General features: G+C 45.8%; 1 protein-coding gene across 1 annotated transcript; it reads left to right on the top strand.

Annotated features, from left to right (window-relative positions):
• The first annotated feature begins 761 nt into the window (after positions 1–761).
• LOC114580499 lies at positions 762–2,000 on the top strand. The gene is made up of 4 exons (XM_028698264.1): positions 762–1,346; positions 1,467–1,578; positions 1,660–1,734; positions 1,786–2,000. The coding sequence occupies exons 1-4, from the start codon at positions 762–764 to the stop codon at positions 1,998–2,000; spliced, it is 987 nt and encodes a 328-aa protein (XP_028554097.1).
• The last annotated feature ends 269 nt before the right edge of the window (positions 2,001–2,269 follow it).

Below are 2,269 nucleotides of genomic sequence, written 5' to 3' on the forward strand. Positions count from 1 at the left end.
CCAGGAATAGAAGTTCAGAGTCTGATCCAGCATAGGTATTTTTGTACTTTTGATTTTTGTACAGTCATGGCTTTTCTGTTCTGCTTTTCTTTCTGTCTGAAAGCCATGACCTGTATTTGTACATGATTCTTTTGAGGAAGAAAAAGATAGATGATATGTTCCGCTTCATTTGATGTTTATAGTAGCTCTGTGTATCTATTTTTGTCTATATGTTTGGAAGAAAGTTCTGAAATAAATTCCAAAGCCAGATCCTCGAATCCGTTCAGTCAGTCTGAAAGTTAAGGCACCCACGATCCGGTGCGAGCGAGACCCGTCCCGGTCGGGTCGTGACAAGCCTTTTTGGTGGTATCAGAGCAGTGGTTTTGGAATTTGGAATTTGGATTGTAAGACAGAGCTATAGGAAGTGATCTGAGTCTGTCTGGGATAGTTTTGGTTTGTCTGGATTTTTATTGTGTTGTTTTTGTGATTAGTTTTCTAGATTTTCTGTATGGATCTGCCAGACCCCAACATGACAGACGGTCAGAGTGCCAGTCAGGCAGCACCAGTGGGTAGTACAGCCCCAGTGGTTGGTGCAGATACACTTTCCCAGTTTACTTCATTGGTTGCTCAGATGATGAGCGAGACACACAGTAGAGCTTCTACTATTCGATTTGAGGATATTGATAGATATCTTCAGATGTTTCTAAGATTGAAACCTCCGAGGTTTGAGGGCGCTGTTGTGCCCAGAGTGACTGAGGAGGTTAGAGAAGACTTTTGACGGCATGCAGTGTCCATCAGACAGGAAGGTACATTTGGCAGTATTTCTGTTGGATGGGGAAGCTGAGTACTGGTGGGTAGGCCAGCAGGAGGCCAAGTTTCAGGGCAGATTGAACTCTTTGATTACTTGGGAAGAGTTTACTGAGGCATTCCGAGATTGGTTTGTTCCCCCATCTACCGTGCAGCAGATGCAGGAGAGTTTTCTGAGGCTGGTTCAGGGGAGCAAGACAGTGATGCAGTATGTGGCAGAGTTTACTGCCTTAGCCCGATATACTCCGCAGCTGGTGAGTACTTCTGCTGCGAAGTGCTACCATTTTCTAAGGGGACTACGAGACAGTTTGAGGCAGCCCCTGGTACCATTTCACATTTCTGATTTCTCTGAGCTTGTTGAGAGAGCTCATCTGATAGAGAACGATCTGATAGCTACTCAGCAGCGGTGGACTGCGAGTAGGAAGAGGTTTGGGGGTGATGCTTCTGGTAGCAGTTCCTCTGGTAAGAGGAGATTCGTTTCTGGTTCTGGAGACTCCAGGAAGAGTGGACAGTCAGAATTTTCTGGTACTGCTACGCCTAGTACGACTAGTTCTGGATCTGTTAGTGGGGCACCTGGGTGCCAGAGTTGTGGACGACGGCATTTTGGCCAGTGCTACAGGATGACTGGTCAGTGCTTCAGATGTGGTCAGCCAGGACATCGGATTGCAGAGTGTCCACAGGCTGGGTTTGATCGACGATCTAATTTCCGATCTGAGGGATTTGTTAGACCTGCCGGTTTAGTAGGAAGATCGAGGACTGTTCCTCCACGCCCTGTTTCTAAGGGATTTTCTGGTAGAGGTGGTGGTTCGAGTTCTGTACCACGGAGACCACCTAGTGTTAGTTAGAGAGAGCCGAGTAGTTCTGTTGCTTCAGTTCCAGCTCCAGTTCAGTCACGAGTATACAGTCTGAGTCAGCAGAAGGCTCGAGATTCTCTGGATGTGGTGACAGGTATGATTTATATTTCTGATCAGCCCTGTCATGTTTTGTTTGATTCTGGAGCCAGTCACTCATTTTTGTCCGAGCGTTGTTTTGATGCCTTGCATCTGCCTTCGATTTTGTTGCCGGTTTCTCTTTCTGTGATTTTGCCTGCTGGAAGTAATTTGATTGCTCGGAAGTTTTGTTTTTGTGTGGTTGAGATTGCTGGCAAGAAGTGGAAATCAAGTTTGATTTTTTTGCCGATTTCTTTGTATGATGTGATTTTGGGTATGGATTGACTGAGTCTGTATGAGGCCCAGATTGACTGTTTGAAGAAGCAAGTGAAATTGCTTATGTCTGGAGAGAGATGTGTATTCTAAGGCTTACGAGGTGTTCTCTCCAGTCTAATTTCTGTACTGGATGTGAGAAGAATGTGGAAGAAGGGTTGTCCAGTATTTTTGGCTTTGGTGCGGGACATGAACCTGGATGTTGGTTCTGTTTTTGATATCCCAGTGGTACGGGAGTTTGCTGATGTTTTTCCTGAGGAGTTGGTTGGTTTACCTCCGGA

Source organism: Dendrobium catenatum, unplaced genomic scaffold (assembly GCF_001605985.2).
Source record: "Dendrobium catenatum unplaced genomic scaffold, ASM160598v2 fragScaff_scaffold_1061, whole genome shotgun sequence".
Lineage (NCBI taxonomy): Eukaryota > Viridiplantae > Streptophyta > Magnoliopsida > Asparagales > Orchidaceae > Dendrobium > Dendrobium catenatum.